This window comes from Hemitrygon akajei, chromosome 19 (assembly GCF_048418815.1).
Source record: "Hemitrygon akajei chromosome 19, sHemAka1.3, whole genome shotgun sequence".
Taxonomy (NCBI): domain Eukaryota; kingdom Metazoa; phylum Chordata; class Chondrichthyes; order Myliobatiformes; family Dasyatidae; genus Hemitrygon; species Hemitrygon akajei.
The window spans coordinates 24229195-24251227 of NC_133142.1; the positions used below are offsets into that span (position 1 = coordinate 24229195).

A 22033-nucleotide genomic window follows, 5' to 3' on the forward strand; every position below is an offset into this window, starting at 1 on the left:
ACTCCACTGGTAACTGGCAGCCAGTCAGAATAGGATCCTTTTATTCCCACTCTCTGGTTTCTGCCAATCAGCCAAGGCTCCACCCTTGCTAGTAACTCCCCTGTAATTTCATGGGTTGTTATCTTGCTAAGCAGCCTCATGTGCAGCACCTTGTCAAAGGTCTTCTGAAAATCCAAGTACACAACATCTTGGATGGCATCGTTAGTCTCGCAAGACCATGGATCTGTGCCTGGAACATCTTGCTTCAGCCTCTCCAGGGCGCAGGCCTGGGCAAGGTTGTATGGAAGACTGGCAGTTGCCCAAGCAGCAAATCTCCCCTCCCCACTCCACCGATGTTGTCCAAGGGAAGGGCAAAGGCCAATACAGCTTGGCACCAGTGACATCACAGGAGTTGCCAGAGCAAGACTGAAGACAACGTTGGACTGCCTTAGGGACTCCACCTCCAGATTTCTCCTCAGGGTTTACTCCCAAAGCCTTTCCCATGAGTGAGTATGGCCACAAGGCAGCTCAAGTTTGAAATCAGAGTTTTCCCTCTATTAGATGGACTGCCTTCCCAGGCTGATGAGCTCCATCTATCCGAAACACAACATCTACTGCATCTCTTTTGTCTACCCTGCTTGCAATTTACTCAAAAAATTGTAGTAGGTTAGTTAGGCTGGATTTTCTTTTCAGGAAACCATGCTGGCTTTGGCCTATCTTGTCATGTGCCTCCAGGTACTCTGTAATCTCATCCCTAACAATCGATTCCAACAACTTCCCAACCACCAATGTCAGGCTAACAGGTCTATCGTTTCCTTTCTTCTGCCTCCTGCCCTTCTTAAATAGCCGAGTAACACTTGCAGTTTTCCAGTCATCCGGTACAATGCCAGAATCTATCGATTCTTGAAAGATCATTGTTAAAAGCCCCTGCAATCTCTCCAGCTACTTCCTTCAGAACCCAAGGGTGCATTCCATCAAGTCCAGATTTATCCACCCTCAGACCATTAAGCTTCCTGAGCACTTTCTCAGTTGTAATTTTCACTGTAGATACTTCACTTCCCTGTATACCGGTATACTGCAGATGTCTTCCACTGTGAAGACTGATACAAAATATGCATTCAGTTTCTCTGCCATCTCTGCACCTCTCACTACAATATCTCCAACGTCATTTTCTACTAGTCCTCTATCTACCCTCAACTCTCTTTTACCCTTTATATACTTAAAAAGCTTTTAGTATCTTCGATATTAGTCACTGGCTTAATTTCATAATTCATCTTTTCCTTCCTAATAACATCTCAACAAGAAAGTCAGAAATTGCATTTGGCAATATACATGAAAATTTATCTACAGCTGAAATCATTAGCTTTTACATAAATTTTAATAGATTGGACTTTTCAAACGAATAGGGTAGTTACTTTAGTACCACAGCTGAGTACATTTTGGAACTGTTGTTGGATAATTGGCAAGTTCAGCGATACATTGGGAGATTACATTTGCTGTCATCTTACTCACATTTTGCTTCTACATTTGTGCAAAGTCAAAAGATAGGCTGAATTTCAGAATGCAATTAGGCCTATTAATCTATCTGTGGGTAAGATCCCAAATAATGTTGGCTTGACCAAGTGGCTTTAATGGGCTTTCTCAAAATTTCAGGAAATGAACTGTTTCTGCATATTATATCAACTTGTTATTTTACATGTTATTTTTCTTATCTTCAGATGAGATAGTCAGAGGCTTTTTCCCAGGGCTGAAATGGCTGCCACAAGAGGACACAGGTTTAAGGTGCTGGGGAGTAGGTGTCAGGGTTAATTTTTTTACCATGAGTGTGGTGAGTGTGTGGAATGGGCTGCCGGCAACGGTGGTGGAGGCATATACGATAGGGTCTTTTAAGAGTCTTTTGGATAGGTACATGGAGCTTAGAAAAATAGAGGGCTATAGGTAAGCCTAGTAATTTCTAGGGTAGGGACGTGTTCGGCTCAACCTTGTGGGCCGAAGGGCCTGTATTGTGCTGTAGGTTTTCCATGTTTTTCTGTCCTATTATCTTTGTGGAGTTAAATGTGACCAAAAGCACAAACAGAAACATGAATTTGCTCAGCATGATAATACTTGATGCAAAGATGGACCTCATTATGTCCTGAAAAATAAATTTCACTGCTCTCTTATTCAAAAATAGCTTGTAGTTTCTGATTGGAAACCCAGTGCTGTGGTTAGCGATTTTCACTTCCACAGTTATAAACAAAAAAATGACAACAAAAACTAATCGGCATATTCAAATGATTTTTTTTCTTATTCTGCATTTATGTATGAACAAATAAATTACCGGAGGAGAGCGAGAAGATCCAATTGAGAAGAACTCAATAAATCTAGTTGTTTTCCAGTTATATAACCATCACATAGGAAATCCCCAGCATTGGCCAGAATGCCAGACAATGCATAAAGATCACATAACCGCTTGATCACTTGCTGGATTTCAGGCTCCAGCTTCAATTTCTCCATTGCTTCGACAAAGTTCTTCACAACTACAAAATGACAGTGTGCCTGTAAAATTAAAGTGGGCTTCATAATGAAACAGAAACATTGAACCCAAGAGACAAAATCAGAACATTCACCTATCTGAAGGATTTTCCCCAAATGTCACCCATTTTCATAGAGGCTGGAGAGGTTTCAGCTGCTCCTGTTCACATTCTAACAGTCATTCAACAACACAGCTCCGCTAAGATTTTCCAGTCTGGGATTCTGGGTGGGTTGCATGTGGTGGTAGTGAGTGAATCTTGAAAACACTATGTTTTAATTATTTGTCAAAATTACCAATAGGAGATATTTTGGGCCTAGTCTTAAATAAAGATGGGAACTGGTCCTAATTTAAAAAAAATCATTGTTTACTCTCAGTGGCTGACATGGAAACCTGGGCAGTATTTCTCATCTGTGTTCTTCATCAGTATGCGGTATTATGAACCCAACTGAGATGCAGCTGAGGAATGTCACCAAGGGTTTCCATGGCAATCAGCTTCGTAACAAGGAAATTAATCCTTTGCACAATGACTAGTCACTCGACCTCCACACAACATTTGAGATCACTGTTGAGATCAGCTGTCGTGTTCAGTTCAAAGTTGAGCATTTCAGTCACAGTCACAGCTGCAGGTGTATAGGTGGCAAATGTTAGGCTAGATGATCCAGCCTATTTTCCTGCTCCAGTCTATGAATTACTTCTAAGGTCCCTCGTAACATTCATAGCAAAATGCTGTAGCCATCAGAACTGCCCCACTTACCCAATTAGAATGGCTCCAGGGGCTGTGCTGTGTTTTTTTCTGTGAGGTGTGGGAATTCTAGGAGACTTTTGGTTCATACAGGAAAATGAAAAAATGATGGATTGGAGCTACAGTCACCCCTAACTTGCAGGAGGCAAGTATCTGGGTGACTGTCAGGAGAGGGAAAACAAATGGGCAGAGTACCCCAGTGGCTGTTCTTCTCAATAATAAGATAGATGGAGGGGCAGGTAGTGTTGACAAAACAGGAGGGCTGCAGATAAAGAGAAAAGACAAAAGTGGCAGATGGAATATAATGTTGGGAAGTGTATGGTCATGCACTTTGTGAGAAGGAATAAAAACAAAGTCTATTTTCTAAACAGCTTAAAGTTCAAATTAAATTTATTCTCAAATTGCATATGCCACCATATACAACCCTGAAAGTCATTTCCTTGTGGGAATACTCAATAAATCCAATAACCATAGTTGAATCAATGAAAACCGCCCAACAGGGCGGACAACCAGTGCGCAAAAGACAACAAACTGCAAATACAGAACAAATAACAATAACAATAAACAAACAATAAATATTGAGAATATGAGATGAAGAGTCCTTGAAAGTGAATTCATAGGTTGTAGGAACAGTTCAGTCATGGGGAAAGTAAAGTTGAGTGAAGTTAACCCTCTGGTTCAAGAGCCTGATGGCTCTGTTCCTGAACCCGGTGGTGTGAATCCTGAGGCTGGACTGTGCTATCAAGGGGAGTAAATGGGGAGAAAGTTGCAAAATCCGAGGTGCAAAGGGACTTGGGAGTCCTCGTGCTAGATTCCCTAAAGATTAACTTGCATGTTGAGTCGGTGGTGAGGAAGGCAAACGCAATGTGCAAATGCATTTCAAGAGGACTAGACGAGCAAGGATAAAATGCTGATGCTTTATAAGGCACCGGTGAGGGCTCACTGGAGTTTTGTGAGCAGTTTTAGGCCCTTTATCTAAGAAGAGGGTTCAGAGGAGGTTCACAATAATGATTCTGGGAATGAAAGGCTTCTTGTATGAGGAGTGTTTGATGGTTCTGGGTCTGTACTCACTGGAATTTATAAAAATGAGGGAGAATCTCATAGAAACCTATCAAATGTTGAAAGGCCTAGATAGCATGGATGTGGAGATGATGTTTCCTATACTGGGGGAGTCTAGGACTATAGGGCACAGCCTGGAAATAGAGAAGCAAGGATTTAGAAGGGAAATGAGGAGGAATTTATTTTGTCAGAGGGTGGTGAACCTGTGGAATTTGTTGTCACAGGCGGCTGTGGAAGCCAGGTTATTTGGTATATTTAAAGCAGAGATCGCTAAGTTCTTGATTAGTCAGGATGCGTGGAGAAGTCAGGAAAATGGTGTTGAAAGGAAAAATAGATCGGCCATGACAAAATGATGAAGCAGACACAATGGGCTGAGTGGCCTAATTAGACCAGAACATAAAACATAGGAGCAGAATTAGGCCATTCAGCCCACTGAGTCTACTTCAGCATTTCATTCTGTTCCTATATCTTATGGTCTTATTCAATCCTATCCTCTGGTATTAGATTTTTCACATTTGCCTTGTGATCACATTTCCCCCTTCATATCCTCCAGTCTCCTTTCAAATCCTAAAATTGTGCAGATTGATAGATGAAGTGGCCTCTATTATAGCACCTAGTGTTTAGGTAGTGACAGAATCTGGAGAGCTTTCATGGGATTGCGGGGAAAATAAAACGGATAAATATTGTTTGGAAAAAAGATGCTTGATAGTTGGTATGGACTTGGGTGTTGTATTTCTTTGACTCCAAGACTAACAATATAATCAAAAATGAAATAAAAAAGCAACGCTGATGTTATGAGTGGTGTTGATAGTAGGCTTTTTCCGTTGAAATTGGGTGAGACTAGAGCTATACATCATGGTTTAAGGTTGAAAGGTGAAACGTTTAAGGGGACCATGAGGGGGAACTTTTTCACTTAGAGGGTGGTGAGAGTATGGAATGAGCTACCAGCTGAAGTGGTAGTTTCGGGTTTAATTTCAACATCAAGAGAAATTTAGAGAGGTACATGGATGGGAGTGGTATGGAGCACTATGATCTTGTTGCAGGTCAATGGGACTAGGAAGATCAATAGTTTGGCACAGACTAGATGGGCTGAATGGCATGGGTCTGTGATGCAGTGTTCAATGACTCCAATATAATGTCTGAAAAACATGATAAGACTGACGCCATATCAGGCAAAATGTTACTGAACTGCACTCGTACTTCAACTGAATCTGTTAGCTGCAACTGAACTATTCTATATAGGATCTGCTTGTATTAATACCCAATATCACCTGGAACCTCAAGTGCTGCATGAACCTAACTGTCTGTTTCACTATTACTAACTGAACAAATCATTGTAGCAGACTTTTAGTTGCAAAAACTACGATTTTGATATAAAAATATATTTTTTGTTATTTTTTCCCTTTTTCAGTGAAATCAATGGTAAATAATGATCACAGATTACCTGGATATAGTCGTCCATCATAAATGCAAGTACATTTGATAACAGGGCTCCCCCACCTGGGGTACACGGTCCCCTCGGTTAATGTTAGGGGTCCATGACATAAAAAAGATTGGGAACTCTGATATACAGGAAATAAAATATTTGACAGCTATGGATCGATCAATGCTTTTGACAAGAACAAAGGAATGAGAATGAGATCTAGTATCTTACAACTGCAGTCCTTGCAAGCTGCACAGAAGTGATATTCCAGGCAATATACTGCTCAATTCCAGACTGAAGAAGAGACTGCAGTTTGTCCCCAGAATCCTTAATCAGCCTGTAGAAATACAATGACACATAAAAAACTGTTTACTTCTGATAAAAAATGGCTCTGCAATGTGAAAATTGTGTTATTAGAGCAAAATGATTATTTTGCATTACTAATTAATCTATCCACAGATGCTGACAATCCTGAGTACTTCCAGTATTTTCTGTTTTTATTTACTATTTTCTATTACCTATAAACTTTACCAGTATATATAAATTTTATAACTTTGTGATAATAGTGGACCATTAATTAAATGGACATGGAGCTTTCAGGACATAATGAAGAGATAAGGTGGCATGGTGGTGTAACACTTAGAAGATCAGGGTTCAATTTCTGTCAACGTCTGTAAGGATTTGTATATTCTCCCCGTGGCCTTGTGGTTTCCTCCAGGTGCTCCAGTTTCCTCCCATATTCTAAAGATATATGGGTTAGGATTAGTACGTTGTGGGTGTGCTATGTTGCAGGCTGCCCCCACCATAATCTTTGGACTGTGTTGGTCTTTGACACAAATGACATATTTCACTCAATGCTTTTTTTAGATTATGAGCACACTCAGTCCTCGTTAATTGTCATTTAGTAATGCATGCATTAAGAAATGATACAATGTTTCTTCAGTATGATATCACAGAAACACAAGACAGACAAAGACAAACTGACAAGAACCACATAATTATAACATATAGTTACAACAGTGCAAAGCAATACCATAATTTGATAAAGAGCAGACCATGGGGACGGTAAAAAAAAGTCTCAAAGTCCCCGATAGCCCATCATCTCACGCAGACGGTAGGAGGAAGAAAAACTCTTCCTGCCATGAACCTCCAGCGCTGCAAACTTGCCGATGCAGCACCCTGGGAGCACCCGACCGCAGCCAACTCGGAGTCCATCCAAAAACTTCGAGCCTCCGACCAGCCCTCCAACACCGAGCACCGTTTCTGCTGAGCACTTCGACCCCGGCCCCGGCCGCCAAGCAACAGACAAAGTCAAGGATTCGGGGCCTCCTCTCCGGAGATTTTTCGATCGCACAGTAGCAGAGGCAGCGAAACAGGCATGTCAGAAGTTTCACCAGATGTTCCTCCGTGCTTCTCACGTCCATCTCCATCAAATCAGGGTTGTACATGGCATCCTACTTGACAGATAACAGATATTCATCCTGGAGTGGCCGCTGCGTGCTGCGTCGCGCCGCCATCTTCTTCCACGATTTTGATGTACATGTGACAAATAAAGCTAATCTTTAATTTGATGGCTAGATTTGATCATGAACAACATACGTTTGGGTTAATGGCTTTTACATTTAATTGGGAATATATTCCACAGGTCATTAAGTTTTTCAGCAAACGGTAAAGAAATGTATTAAGTCATCTCAAATGATCTATTGAGTGTTATATTAAGTGTACATAATGATTGCTCATTACTGCTTTCAACATCCACAGGTACAAAATGATGCCCAATACCACTGTGAACAAAAAAATATTTTCTGTTAAACACTATACTGTGGCGACCCACTTTCTGCGCAGGCGAACCAGCTCACAAATAGCCAGCGCGTGGGGGGAGACTTTGGTAATGCACCTCCGACGTCATTTCCACCCGGAGAGGGCGGGCGCTAGGGATTTAAATGCCAGTACTGCGAAGTTTGAATAAACTAGTCTCGAAATGCGTGTCGTTATTTCAGCGCTGTGTGTAGCACATCGCTACAATACCATCATTTTCTTCTTCCATATTGACTCAGGTTGATGACTTAGTGGACTAGTGCTCTTGGGTTGCTTGTCTCTGCAAACAAACAAATCGCTCTTCCATTTAAGTTCTATACATTCACACTTCGTCCATTTAGAGGTCACCATTATGTCCCATCATGTGGTGTAGTGTTTTGTTCAACATTGTTTATCAACCTCCAGTTATTTTCAACTTCTCCAATGTTAACAATGGTTATAGGTCAGCCTCCAGAGTCCAAATTCATTCGTAAAGCGCTAAATCTACCATTATTCCTTGCAACCATTTTCTTACCTACTCATTCTTGGTGTATTTACTAATGGGCCATCTGAATTTTAAATTCAGAAATGTGTTTTTACTGACCTTTGTGCTCTGTGCTTGTAGGCTTCTGTGTATAGGAATGGCTTGAAGAAATCCGTTTTCTCCTTTGCAGAACAATGCAGAGAGAAAGGTTCAGACAGGTAAGCGACAGAGTCGGGTAAAGGTTCACCATGATCTACTCTAGCAAGGTACTTCATTAGAAACCTAAAATGCAGATAATAAAAATCACATTAGTTCTAATGAATCAAAATAAAACTTGCATTCAAAGGTAATTTTTGAAGTCATATTTGACTATGTTTGGAACATACACTTTTTCCACAGAACTAACATGGGATCAATTTGACCCTGCTATAGTACATACTAGATTTCAGTTTGAAAACAAGCCAGCTTCTGAAATATGGATCTTGTTACTTCTGCAAGAACTTCTGCATGCTGTTTTATGGCTGAGAGTTTGAATATTCTGACTTGCAGTATAATAGATGCTTTTGTTTATCTGAAATCATCAAAATTCTAAGACCCAAGTCTTTCATAGGGCTGCTATCGAGGTTCATCATAATCCAGTCTATGTGTGAAAATATATTTTGAGTGTGTATAGTTTGTTGAGCATGATGAGATACAAAAACCAGGTTACATATGAAAAGGTGACATGTATTTCAATTATTAAGCCTGTTTATTAAAACCATTTAGCTAGTTTGAAAATCATAAATACTACTCCTCCACTCTTCTGATGCAACAATGTTTTATGGCTGTAACTTAGAAACTAATGTCCATATAAAGGTTTAAATTAGTGATAATTACATATAACTACCAAATAACCTTGTTCTTCCATACTCTCATCTAAATTTGTGCATCAGATTTAAAAGTCTGATCTCCAAAATGGCAGGGAAGTAAGTCTCAGTAAAAGCCTCGACTTAAAAGCTTGTCAGCAGAGAAATTAGGTTGAACTTGCAAAAGCAGATCTTGGGAAGGGCAACATGCTGCCATTCTAAGGCAAAAGCTAGGAATTTAATGAAATGGGATCACCTGGTTCAGGAAATGAGGTAGGTTTATTCCCACAAGTGGAGCGATGTGGTCTAAGTCAGTTCATGTATAAAAATAACAAACTTTAACAACTGTGACTGTACAAATATTTAATATACTTTATTAAACATCTCCCTTAATCACTGGGCTCTGCAGAGAGTGGTGTGGACAGCCCAGCTAATCTGTAGTTGTGAACTTCCCATGATTCAGGACATTTACAAACACAGGTGTGTAAAAAGGGCCCGTAGGATCATTGGGGACCTGAGTTACCCCAACTACAATCTATTCCAGCTGCTACCATCCGGGACATGGTACTGCAGCATAAAAGCCAGGACCAACAGGATCCGGGGCAGCGTCTTCCATCAGACTGGTTAACTCACACTGATTTGAGTGTATTCTATGTTACATTGACTGCTCTATTTATTATAATTTTTTTATAATTTACTACGATTGCACATTTAGACAGAGACGTAATGTAAGGATTTTTACTCCTCGTGTATGTGAAGGATGTAAGAAATAAAGTCAATTCAATTCAATTAAAATCAATTTAATTAATCAGCCATAGACACATATGAATAAGTGGCACAGCTTGAAAGTAAATTTGAAACAGACTTTATGCTACAATAGTTAGATCCCAGCTTACCGTGCAGTCTGTAGAAGCATTACAGTGTTTTCTCCTTCATATGTACAGGAGGCCACCACGCAAGCATACAGCGAGGGTAAACCACTGAGCATGGAATACCCATGGCCACCACAAGCTCTGCGACATATTTCAACTCCAGTACTACAGGCCTCTGACATCAGAGCTTTCAGGCCTGCAGACAAGGCATGTAACTGTAGAAAATGAGTAACATTTGTGCTTGTGAATTCAACGTTTTAAAATATCCAACAGGAATTCATTTCCCTTTTCTTTAGAAGGTTTTTCATTGGTTAATGTTTACTGTCAGGAAATCAACTACTCAAGTGCAGGGATACTGGCTAATTTGTGAAATGGAAGGTCCCAGACATAAGATTAATGATTATATAATTCCTTTTCAACTGTAAATGATGAAGGGGTAGATGTTGGTCAATCTCTAATTCTGTAATAACACTTACCTTGTTCCTTGTCTCAGTCTATCTACATACTGATGTAGCCTGTATTCCTTTAACCCAGCCAGAAGGATATGAAGGATGTAAGAAATAAAGACAATTCAAATTCACAAATACTTCAGTATTCTCATAGGTAGTCTTGTACTCTCCACATTACATAAACTATGTTCATATAAAATTCTGCTTCCCATCTCCTTTCCCTGCTTCAGCCCCAAAAAGTATTACCAGATTCTAAACCGAAGCCTTGCCTATCCCATGCATCTTCTGATCATAGTATACCATATTCCAGTTCACCCCCCTTGGATTTTGCTGACCAGTTGTTCAACATTACTTTGATAGTAGATTACTGTATCACTAACTTTCTATTCCACATCTTAATATTTCTCTTTGTTTAGGTGCTTCATTCCAGTGATACACGGTTGCTATATTTTGTTATCCATGACAGCAGTAGATGGTCTCAGGAAATCTCACAGTCAGTGTTCAATCTCTTGGCATGTCATTTCCTGACCTCAAACACTTTTCCCAGTGATCTGACCTATGCACCCTCTTGACACGCTCCCAGACCACATATCCAAAAATGCCATGGACCAAACCAAAGATACTCCACTGTGTCTCCTCCCTGCTTGTTGCTCATGCTACCACCCAGGTTCCTAACCACTGCCTATATCCACAAAAACATCCAAAATGATGTCCATCTTAAGGTTTGTTGACATTTTCTTCATAACTGTAACATGCTATCATCTTCATGTGGAAAAAAACCGAAAAAAATTGTGTTCCTAGCTGAACAATATTTTTAAAAATTAGAAACTTTGCAGTAAAAAGTCCCTTAACAATTATGGTATGCCTTACCTCCTCTTAATGTATAGGATAATTATTTATTTGTAGTTATAATACACTGTACTGGTATTGTACATCACATAGTAGACAACATTCACTCTAATGCATGATAGTAGGAGCATTGGAAATTTAGCAAGATATAGGTAATCCCAGGCATTAATTGTACTTTTCTTTCAATTCCATGATTTTGCATATATAACTGGAAGCTATCTTAAGTGTTCATTAATGGTTGGTTAACAGTGTTAGATCACCAGCACATACTAAAGTTTACCTTACCTCAGGTAGAGATGAGACATTTCTCTTGGTTTTGATCTGTAAGTTCACTTGGTTGCAAAAGGCTTCAATAGACAAACACATGAAATGAAAGGCAAAAGTTGTTGCGAGCTGGGGAAGAAGTTTCTGTTGTTGGGTCTGGTGATCTAGAATTTTAACATCTTTTTCACTAAAGGAGACAGAATTTCAAAAATAGTTTTAAAAAAGCTGATTGTTAAAACACATCGAATCTATTCATGCGTCTTTTTTTGACAGTCTCATATTTGGTACAACTTTTCATTTTAAAAAATTGTTTTGTGAGAAGTGGAAGGATTATTTTGCAACAAATGAGTTAATAAATAAATAAGAGATAGCAGGTGCAGGTCATTTAACCTATTGTGTTTGCTTTGCCATTCAACAATTTTTTGCTGATCTTTCACCAATGTGTCTGATTTATAAAACTTCTATCGACTCTATCTTGAATATACTGAGTGACTGTTCCTTGACAGCCCTGTTCAGTAGGGATTTGTTACCCTCTGGATGAAGAAATTTCTTCTCATCTATGTCCTAAATGACCAGCCTGTTATTTGAAACTATGATCTGTGGTTTTAGACATCCCAGCCAGGAGAAAATTAATTCTGCATCTACTAAGTGAATAACCTCGTATTTTCCATATTATATTCCATCTGACATGTCCTTGTGCATTAATTTAATCTAGCTATATTCCATTGTAGCCTTTCAGCTGTTTCACAGACCACACAGCCACCTTGTTTGTAGCATAAGTAAACCTGGATACCCATTTGATCCGCTCATTCAATCACAGTATGAAGCTTGTGAATGGTTGGAATCCATTAACAGATGAGCTGATATTCCACTAGTCACAACCTCACCACATATAACTAAAAGAAAATGAAAATACTTAACAATGAAAATAGGGCTTGACTGCAATGTGGAACAAAAATATATTAGTGGAGGCATCGAATATAATCAAAACAGTCTGTACTATTACTGGGTAAGAATTTGCCTAGAATTATTTTTATTCTATTTGTTAACACTTGATTATGGACTGTATTGGCTTTTAAACAGTACAAAGAAAGAAAAACCAACACAAATTTTGGGTATGAGGAATTTATGGGAGAAGAAATTACCAAAATTGCATTTAAAAAAAAAGAGTATTTATTTTACGTCATGATTCAAGTTATGCATGTACTTCCATTGAAACTGGTCACACCAAAATAAAGAGATTCACATTAGTTCATAATTGAGTAACAACTCATTTCCATTTAATGGGCAACAGATTTGATGGATTACACTAGCAAAATAACTTATAAAGAAAGTTTAACTGTGACATCAGAATAATTAAATACATCTCAGGAAGGGAAAGGGATGAAAATAAATTATGAGATAGCATGCCCCATTAGCCCAAGGTAGAGCTTGTTCGAGTTTGATTCATTCTCCTATTCTTAAAACTGCTCATTTTATACAGAGATTATCACTATGAACTAATTTTGCTTTCTCATGCATTTTAATCAAAAAAGATTTTATATCAAAAATTATCTTTCTACATTTGTACTACATTTTAGCTTGGAAAATAAAACCTGCCGTAAATATGAAAACAAATTAAAGAACAATTACCAATAACAAATTCATTCAGTTATCACTACTTTAGTAAGTGGCACTGAACTCATTCTTCAGACATACCCAGGCTTTAATTCTGACTGACGTCTCACCACAGAATATCGAATAGCGATAACGCAGGCTTTAGTAAGAGCAGGTACCATTTCTCTAGATAGTATTTGTATTCGAGTAAACACCATACTGATGTAATTGATTCTGTCAGATCCTCGTTTAATATAACTGCCATCTGAAGTTACCTGGAAATAACAATGAAAAACCTGCATTTCCAATTCAGTGAAGTGTAAAAGGAACTAGGGAATATTCCACTGACAGATAAAACATTTGTGTTATTTACATTCTACAATTCAGTACTGACACAAAGAGTTCTACTATAGAAGTGAAACTTGTTATATTTGCACATTCAGCAGAAAATGCAATGTTTACCATCTATACAAATCCAAAATAATACCCAAAACTTTTCACTTTTCAAAAGAAAGAAACTAAATGATACCAATTCTTTTTAAGGTATTCAACATTACAATGGCCGAGTCCCATTCTATCAAACTGTTGAGATGCACCACTAGATGGACACTCAAAATAGGTCAGCCATGTTGGAAGAGGAAGATTAAATGTCACAAAGAAATGGATCACTATTTGCCTCTCCAGGTGTGGTAGAAATGTGATGTACATTCTTTGTTTGCCTTAATGGATACACTTGCTGGAACAAAAGCAGCTTGGCAGTATCCAAAGTAGCCTACGTAAAACATCCTGTACGATCTGTCTACCAGGGAAGTACATATTCAGTTCATCAATATATCTGGGATACCTTGCATGAATAGTCCTCTTCAGGTCATGCCACAGTATCTCAATTGGGTTAAGATATGGACTCTGACTTGGCCATTTTAAAAACACGTATTTTCTTCTTTTTAAACCATCCTGTTATTGATTTACCCTTGTGTTTTGGATCATTGTTTTGTTGTATCATCCATCTTCTATTAAGCTTCAGTTTATTGACTGCTACCCTGACACTCTCCTGTAAAATGTCTTGATACAATTTTGAATTCATTGTTCCCACAATGACAGCAAGCTGTCCAGGCCGAGGCAACAAAGCAGTCCCAAACCAAGATGCTCCTTCCGCCATGCTTCACAGTTGGGATGAGGTTTTGGTGTTGGTGTGCAGTGCCCTTTTTCCTTCAAACAGAGCAGTGTGCATTTCTGCCAAAAGGTTCAACTATTGTCTCATCTGTCCACAGAATATTGCCCCAGGAGTGTTGTGGAACATCCAGGAGGTCTTTGCAAACTTGAGGCATACAGCATTTTTGTTCTGGAGAGCAGTAGTTTCCTCCATCGTATCCTTCCATGAACACCATTCTTGTTCAGTGCTTTTCTTATAGTGGACACATGCACAGAGACTTTAACTTTAGCAAGTTCCAGAGATTTCTGCATGTCTTTTGCTGTTACCCTTAGGTTCTATTTCACCCCTTCAGCATTCCATGTTGTGCTCTTGGTCAAGTCAAGTCACTTTTATTGTCATTTCGACCATAATTGCTGGTGCAGTGCACAGTAAAAATGAGACAATGTTTTTCAGGACCATGGTGTTACATGATACAGTACAAAAAACTAGACTGAACTACGTAATAAAAAAAAACAGAGAAAGCTACGCTAGACTACAGACCTACACAGGACTGCATAAAGTGCACAAAAAAGTGCAGGCATTTACAATAAATAATAAACAGGACAGTAGGGCAAGGTGTCAGTCCAGGCTTCAGGTTTTTTTTTATATAAACTTTTTAAATTAAGTTTTCAAATAATTGCAGAAATAAAAGTATATGAAAAAAATATATATATACCCTTCCCCCCTCCCCTTAACCCCTCCCCCATAACATCCCTATAGAAAAAAGAAAGAAAGAAAGAAAGAAAAAGAAAGAGTGCCTGGATATCGGAAGATCCCCACAGCTCCATGGAGTTCGTAATAACTTTAGTGTATATATTTATTTCTTTCCCCAAATAACCGATTATTTCATCTTCGGAGCACCTATATATTTAATCCTGTCTTTTGTAAATAAGGGCGCCAAATTTTCAAAAATGTTTCATATTTATCTCTTAAATTATAAGTATTTTTTTCAAATGGAATACAGCTATAAATTTCTTTCTTCCAACGATCTATACTTAAATATGTATCCGATTTCCAAGTAACTGCAATAGCCTTTTTGGCTACTGCCAGTGCAATTTTTATAAATTCTTTCTGATATTTATTCAATTTGGGTTTCGGTTTTATCCCTTCAATATCGCCTAGTAAAAATAATATTGGATTATGTGGAAGTTGTGTTCCAATAAAACTCTTAAATTTGTCCAAAAAGGTTGAATTTTAGAACAAGACCAAGTAGAATGTAAAAAAGTACCGATTTCTTGGTTACATCGGAAACACTGATTGGATAAATTTGGGTTTAATTTATTTATTTTTTGTGGTGTAATATATAATTGATGTAAAAAATTATATTGCACTAATCTTAACCGGACATTTATTGTATTTGTCATACTATCAAGACATAGTCTTGACCAATTTGTTTCTTCAATTTTAATATTCAAGTCACTTTCCCAATTTTGTCTTGACTTATGGACTCCTTGTTTAATTGCCTGTTTTTGAATCAAGTTATACATACAAGAAATACATTTTTTAATCTTTCCTTTTTGAATTAAAGTTTCTATTTCATTAGATTTCGGCAATAACATTGTTTAACCTAATTTTTCTCTTAAATAAGCCCTTAGTTGGAAGTAACAAAAAAGAGTGTTGTTTGATACTTTATATTTATTCTTTAATTGATCAAATGACATTAATATACCTCCTTCAAAACAATCTCCTATATATCTAATCCCTTTTTGAAACCAATTATATAAAAGTTGATTATCCATTGTAAAAGGAATAAGTCTATTTTGAATTAAAGATCTCTTTGCTAATAAAGATTTCTTTGTCTCATCATCAACATTTATCTTATTCCATAAGTCAATCAAATGTTTTAATATAGGAGATTCTTTCTTTTCCCGTATCCATTTAGATTTCCATTTATATATAAAATCTTCTGGTGTATTTTCTCCTATCTTATCTAGTTCTATTCTAATCCATGCCGGTCTATCTTTCTCAAAAAAAGATGCAATAAATCTAAGTTGATTTGCTTTATAATAATTCTTAAAATTTGGAAGTTGTAACCCTCCTAGATCAAATTTCCATGTCAATTTTTCCAACGATATTCTTGACATCTTACCTTTCCAAAGAAACTTCCTCACATATTTGTTTAACTCTTGAAAAAACTTCTGGGGTAGTTGTATTGGTAGTGATTGAAATAAGTATTGTAGTCTAGGGAATATATTCATTTTTATGGTATTTAATCTACCTACTAATGTTATTGGTAATACCATCCATTTATCAAGATCTTCTTGAATTTTTTTCAATAATGGTAAGTAATTTAATTTATATAAGTTCTTTATATCATTATCAACTCTTATACCTAAATATTTTATACCATTTGCCGGCCATCTAAATTGAGTTATTAATCGACATTGACTATAATCTCCTTTAGTAAGAGGTAAAATTTCACTTTTATCCCAATTTATTTTGTAACCTGATATTTTCCCATATTCTTCTAATCTATAGGATAATTTACGCAACGAGTGCAATGGGTTTGTTAAATAAAGCAGAACATCATCAGCAAATAAGTTAATCTTGTATTCTTCCTGATTAACTCTGAAACCCTTAATATCTGGGTCCATTCTAATTAATTCAGCTAATGGTTCTATCGCCAACACGAATAAAGCAGGTGATAATGGACAACCTTGCCTAGTTGACCTTGTTAACTGAAATGGTGTTGAAATTTGACCATTTGTCACTACTTTAGCTTTGGGATTAGTATTTAAGGTTTTAATCCATTTTATAAAAGATACTCCTAATCCATATTTTTCCAATACCTTAAATAAAAAATCTCATTCCAATCTGTCAAATGCTTTTTCTGCAACTAAAGCAACTGCCACGCTCATTTCCTCCCTCTTTTGTGCCAAATGAATTATACTAAATAACCGAGTTACATTATCTGCCGATTGTCTATTTTTAATAAATCCTGTTTGATCCATAAGTACTAATTTTGGTAAGTATTTAGATAATCTGTTAGATAAGATTTTTGCTATTATTTTATAATCAGTGTTTAATAAAGAAATAGGTCTATATGATGCTGGCTTAAAAAGATCTCTATCTTTTTTTGGCAATACTATTAAAATAGCTGTCGAAAAGATTCTGGAAGTTTATGCGTTCATTCCGCTTGATGTATTAACTCCATAAAAGGAGGAATTAATAAAACTTTAAACTTTTTATAAAATTCAGGCGGAAAACCATCTTCTCCTGGAGATTTATTACTTTGAAGTGATCCTAGGGCTTCTTCGACCTCCTTCAATGTAAAAGGCATATCTAATCCCTTCTGTTCTTCCATATTTAATTTTGGAAGAGTTATTTGTTATAAAAACCTTTCTATCTTGACATTATCATTTTGTGATTCTGATTTATACAACTCAGAATAAAAATTCTTAAAAGTTTCATTAATTTCTAAAGGTTTATAAGTAATTTTATTTACTCTTGTTCGAATTGCATTTATTGCTTTAGAAGTCTGGTCTGTTTTTAACTGCCATGCAAGAACCTTATGTGATCTTTCACCTAGTTCATAATATCTCTGTTTAGTTCTCATAATTGCTTTTTCTGTTCGATATGTCTGGAGTGTATTATATTGTAACTTATTAATAAGTTGTCTTCGTTTTTCTTCTGTCATATTTCTTTGAGATTCTTTTTCTAATTTTGTAATCTCTTTTTCCAATTGATCTATTTCTATCATATATTCCTTAATTTTAGAAGTATAACTTATTATCTGACCTCTCAAATATGCCTTCATTGCTTCCCACAATATAAATTTATCATCAACTGAATGTGAATTTGTATCTAAAAAGAACTGAATCTGCTTTTTTATAAAATCACAAAAATCTTGATGTTTTAGTAATATTGAATTAAATCTCCATCTATAAATTGATTCCTCTTTATCTATCATTATCATTGTCATTATCAAAGGAGAATGATCTGACAATATGCTTGCTTTATATTCCATATTTTTCACTCTATCTTGAATATTCGTTGATAATAGGAAAAAATCTATCCTTGAATATGTTTTATGTCTATTTGAATAAAATGAATAATCTCTTTCTTTTGGATTAATTCTTCTCCATATAGCAATCAAATTTAAGTCTTTCATCAAAGATAGAATTAATTTTACTACTTTTGATTTTGTGACAACCTTTGTTGATCTATCTAAAACTGGATCTAGACAAATGTTAAAATCGCCACCTATTAATATTTTGTCATGTGCATTAGCCAAATTCAAAAAGACCTCTTGTATAAATTTTACATCATTTTCATTTGGTGCATAAATATTCATAAGAGTCTATAGTTCTGAAAATATTTGACAATGTATAATTACATATCTCCCCACCGAATCAATTAATACGTTTTGTATTTTAATTGGTAAATTTTTATTAACCAAAATTGCAACTCCTCTCGCCTTTGAATTAAATGAAGCTGCAATAACATTTCTAACCCAGTCTCTTTTTAATTTCTGATGTTCTATGTCTGTTAAATGTGTTTCTTGTAAAAAAGCTATATCTGTTTTCATTTTTTTTAATGTATGTTAAAATTCTTTTTCTTTTTACCGGTCCATTAAGCCCATTAACATTAAAACTTTAAAAATTCAGTAAATTAGTCATTATTATTAATTATGTTACTCCAATCTATAATAACACCTAATCTTTCAACTTTCGTGGTATCTTGGGAAATCTTTTAAAAATTCTCCATGTTGCTATGTGTGTCCCCACCGATCATCCAGGCAGAAAGATAGAAGAAAAATAGAGTATAAAGAAAAAAACAAAATACCCTACTAATGTTGTGAAAAAAAAGAACACAACATTACCCCCCTCTGTCGTACGGGTCATGGCGATTGCCATGATTACACACGTGAATCCCGCAGTAACCGATCCAAAGCTCCCCAGCCCCCCCGCAACATAAAAAAGTATATATATAAGAAAAAAAATATTATTCTCAATTAGTATTTCTGGAATTTTACTTTTCTCCCCTGTATCATCCTTAAATGTCCATCACTTCCATTCACTGTCTCTATCTTCATCTTTAATCCATTATGCTTGGAAGTCTCTATGTGTAATTAGCGAATAAATGGACGTTTTTGTGCGAACTCCTCCGCTTCTTGATAATCGGTAAAAAATCTTCTTTTTCCCTCCTCCAAAAAAATTATCAGTGTTGCATTATAAATTTATAACCCTTTTCCCATAAGACTTTTTTCGCTGGGTTAAATTCCTTCTTTCTCTTCAAAAGATTATAACTTATATCAGGATAAAAAAGAACTGCCTTCCCTGCTATCATCAATGGCCCGTTTCTCTTTTTGGTACATTGGGCAGCTGCCTTCAGGATTTTTTCTTTATCTTGGTATCTTAAGCGTTTTATCAAAATTGATCGTGGATTTTGATCAGCTTCAGGTCTTGACCTTAAGGCTCTATGAGCCCTTTCAATTTCAATTAGGTTTCTCCTTCCATTTCCAATTTTTCAGGGATCCATTTTTGAAAAAAAATTATTGGATCTTCTCCTTCTATATCTTCTTTGAGTCCAACAATTTTAATATTGTTTCGTCTACTAAAATTTTCAAGCTTATCAATTTTTTCCATAAATTGTTTTCTTTCTGATGTCCAGGCAGTAATATCATCTTCCATTTTATTCATTCTTTCAACCATGTCTTCCGTTGTAGTTTCCAAATCTATAATTCTCTTTTCCATTTTTTCCTGTCTTTTTGTCATTGTATCAAACATAATCTCCATATTTGTCATTTTTCTTTCGATTACTTTTAATGCGCCTAATTTACGCATAATTTGCATCAAAGTCTTTTCTATATTTTCAGAAAATTTTTTACCTCTATCTTCATCTGATTTTTCCAGAGAATCTGACTCTCCCTCAGATTCACTTTCACTTTCGGTTTCAGTCGTAACTGGGATTTGTAGTTCTGGTTGCTCTCGTTTGCGCATGCTCCTTCCTTCACGTTTGCGCAGTTCTCGTTGGTCTTTTTCTTTAGAAATGGTTGATGTTGCCGCAGTTTCCTGTTCTGTATCGCCGGAGGTGAAATGTACCTGAGCCCGCGGTTCTTTGGCAGAAGTGGGCCTTGATTCTGTTCCAACTTGCGTTGTCTTCACAGTAGTAGTTTTCTTCATCTTCTGTTTGTGAGGCATAACTTGAAACAATCCGGAGTAGTTTATAAGTAACTTTTAGAAAGTATTGACTAACTTTTCTTCACTTAAACATTAATTTATTGATTTTTTACGGGAGAGCTGGGTTCCAGCGTCTCGATCCTACGTCATCATGTGACGTCTCCAGGCTTTGGGTATTGAGGAGTCTGATAGCTTGGGGGAAGAAACTGTTACATAGTCTGCTTGTGAGAGCCCGAATGCTTCGGAGCCTTTTCCCAGACGGCAGGAGGGAGAAGAGATTGTATGAGGGGTGCATGGGGTCCTTCATAATGCTGTTTTCTTTGCGGATGCAGCATGTAGTATAAATGTCCGTGATGGCTGGAAGAGAGACCTTGATGATCTTCTCAGCTGACCTCACTATCTGCTGCAGGGTCTTGTAATCCGAGATGGTGCAATTTCCGAACCAGGCAGTGATGCAGCTGCTCAGGATGCTCTCAATACAACCCCTGTAGAATGTGATGAGGATGGGGGGCGGGAGATGGACTTTACTCAGCCTTCGCAAAAAGTAGAGACGCTGCTGGGCTTTCTTTGCTATGGGGCTGGTGTTGAAGGACCAGGTGAGATTCTCCATCAGGTGAACACCACGAAATTTGGTGCTCTTTACGATCTCTACCGAGGAGCCGTCGATGTTCAGCAGGGAGTGGTCGCTCTGTGCCCTCCTGAAGTAAACAACCATTTCTTTTGTTTTGTTCACATTAAGAGACAGGTTGTTGGCTCTGCACCAGTCCATTAGCTGCTGCATCTCCTCTCAGTAAGCTGACTCGTCGTTCTTGCTGATGAGACCCACCATGGTCATGCCATCGGCGAACTTGATGATATGGTTTGAGCTGTGTATTGCAGCACAGTCGTGGGTCAGCAGAGTGAACAGCAGTGGACTGAGCACGCAACCCTGGGGAGTCCCCGTGCTCAGTGTGAAGGTGTTGGAGATGCTGCTCCCAATCCATACTGACAGAAGTCTCCCAGTCAGGAAGTCTAGGATCCAGTTGCAGAGGGAGATGTTCAGGCCCAGTAGGCTCAGCTTTCCAATCAGTTTCTGAGGGATGATTGTGTTGAATGCTGAACTGAAGTCTATGAACAACATCTGAACGTATGTGTCTTTTTTGTCCAGGTGGAGGGTGGTAGCAATGGCGTCATCTGTTGAGTGGTTGGGATGGTATGCAAACTGCAGGGGGTCCAGTGAGGGGGGCAGCAGGGTCTTGATATGCCTCATGACGAGCCTCTCGAAACACTTCATGATGATGGATGTAAGTGCAACGGGACAGTGGTCATTTAGGTAGGACACTGAAGACTTCTTTGGCACGGGGATGATGGTGGCAGCCTTGAAGCACGTTGGAATGGTGGTGCTGCTCAGGGAGATGTTGAAGATGTCAGTGAGAACATCTGCTAGCTGGTCTGCACATCCTCTGAGCACTCTACCAGGGATGTTGTCTGGTCCAGCAGCCTTCCGTAGGTTGACCCTGCACAGGGTTCTTCTCACGTCAGCCACGGTGAGACACAGCCCCTGGTCAAAGTGTGATCTTTGCAAGACGACCAATCACCGGGAGAGTAGGAACAATCCTGAATTTCCCCTCCATTTGCAGACAATTTCTCTTACTGTGTACTGATGAACACTCAGGTCTTTAGAAATGCTTTTGTAGCTTATCCAGCTTCATGCATTTCTACAATTCTTCTAAGGTCCTCTGGAAGTTGTTTTGATCAAGCCATGGTGCACATAAAAAGTTCTTTCTTGAGAAGAGCAGGCTCTGTCAGTAACCTGACTTTGTGTCTTTTTTAATTGGGCAGGGGATCTCTGCAACCCAACACCTT

The 22033-nt window shown here is 37.6% G+C and overlaps 1 protein-coding gene across 1 annotated transcript in view; it reads right to left on the reverse strand.

The window, feature by feature from the left end:
• The window catches only part of LOC140741835 (peroxisomal acyl-coenzyme A oxidase 2-like), a 57269-nt gene that overhangs the window by 4295 nt on the left and 30941 nt on the right, over positions 1 to 22033 (reverse strand). Inside the window, exons 7-12 of the mRNA XM_073072281.1 lie at positions 12977 to 13149; positions 11300 to 11465; positions 9741 to 9931; positions 8120 to 8281; positions 5950 to 6055; positions 2300 to 2517 (exon numbers count right to left, since the gene is read on the reverse strand). Coding sequence (XP_072928382.1) covers positions 2300 to 2517; positions 5950 to 6055; positions 8120 to 8281; positions 9741 to 9931; positions 11300 to 11465; positions 12977 to 13149 — 1016 coding nt within the window. The remainder of the gene's footprint in view (positions 1 to 2299; positions 2518 to 5949; positions 6056 to 8119; positions 8282 to 9740; positions 9932 to 11299; positions 11466 to 12976; positions 13150 to 22033) is intronic.